Genomic DNA, 1,031 nt, shown 5'->3' with positions numbered 1-1,031 from the left:
GAATGGCGTGAACCTGGGAGGCGGAGCTTGCAGTGAGCCGAGATTGCGCCACTGCACTCCAGCCTGGGGGACAGAGCGAGACTCCATCTCAAAAAACAAACAAACAAACAAACAAAAAAATTCTGTTACATTTCCCAACTTCTGGGAAATCTGTCTCTCAGTACACATGTAATAAAATTTCTCCCATACCCCATAAATCTGTGTAAAAACAAAACAAAAAAACCCCAAACCCCAAACCTGCCTCTCAGGAAGAGCCAGAGCAGAAAAGAAGCTGCTCTCATGTCATTGGCCACATACTCTAGGATTTTAAGTGGTTTTCACACTGGTAGAAAATCGAACTCAATATGGCCTCACAATAACCATGAAACAAATAATCTTCGGAACTAAATATCTGAAATGTGCTTTTATACAAATGAATAAACTAACTTGGTGGGGTTTGCTGCTGTTGTTTGTTTTTGGATCCAAGTGTCTTTAGGGCAGACATCATTCTCTTTATCCTTATCAAACTCAAAGCCAACCACAGCATACAAGGGCTGAGGGCCCTGTGAGGTTTTCCTGTCTTTCTGGTCCTCCTCCTTATTAATGGGGAGATGACCAGAAAATGACTTGTCCAAAGTCACTGCTAATACACAAGGACACACAGAGCAGGAGCCACCTGCAAACAGGAAGCATGTAAATACAAGAGGGCCACGTGTATTTAAATATCCTCACAAAAGGTTTCTGAAAACCAAGAGTCACCCTGAATAGGGAACGAACACAAAGTACCAGTATGAGTGGGTTGGACTTTTTCCGGATGTCTACACCAGCCTCTGCATTGTGGTAAATGTTGTTGCCGGCAATCAAGCCACCGCCCTCCAAGCGAAGAAAGATGCCTGACGCTCGGCAGCGGTAAATGTCGTTCCTGAGCATGATGATCTAAGAAGAAAAGAGAAAGCCATTTATTTTCCTGTTACAAATATTTTCTTAGAAACCACTGGAGGAACACCTGAGTCTTTTCCTCACCACCTCATCCATGCCATTTACCCCACAGG

At 43.7% G+C, this 1,031-nt stretch overlaps 1 protein-coding gene across 1 annotated transcript in view; it reads right to left on the bottom strand.

The window, feature by feature from the left end:
* FBXO10 (F-box protein 10) overlaps positions 1-1,031 on the bottom strand; it is a 69,225-nt gene that overhangs the window by 23,489 nt on the left and 44,705 nt on the right. The window contains exon 6 of the mRNA XM_011970111.1: positions 766-915. Within this exon, the coding sequence (XP_011825501.1) occupies positions 766-915 (150 nt within the window). The remainder of the gene's footprint in view (positions 1-765; positions 916-1,031) is intronic.

The sequence above is a fragment of the Mandrillus leucophaeus genome, unplaced genomic scaffold (assembly GCF_000951045.1).
Source record: "Mandrillus leucophaeus isolate KB7577 unplaced genomic scaffold, Mleu.le_1.0 Scaffold929, whole genome shotgun sequence".
NCBI classification, from domain to species: domain Eukaryota; kingdom Metazoa; phylum Chordata; class Mammalia; order Primates; family Cercopithecidae; genus Mandrillus; species Mandrillus leucophaeus.
The sequence above is the reverse complement of the archived record's forward strand: the minus strand, read 5'-3'. Positions and strand labels throughout refer to the sequence as shown.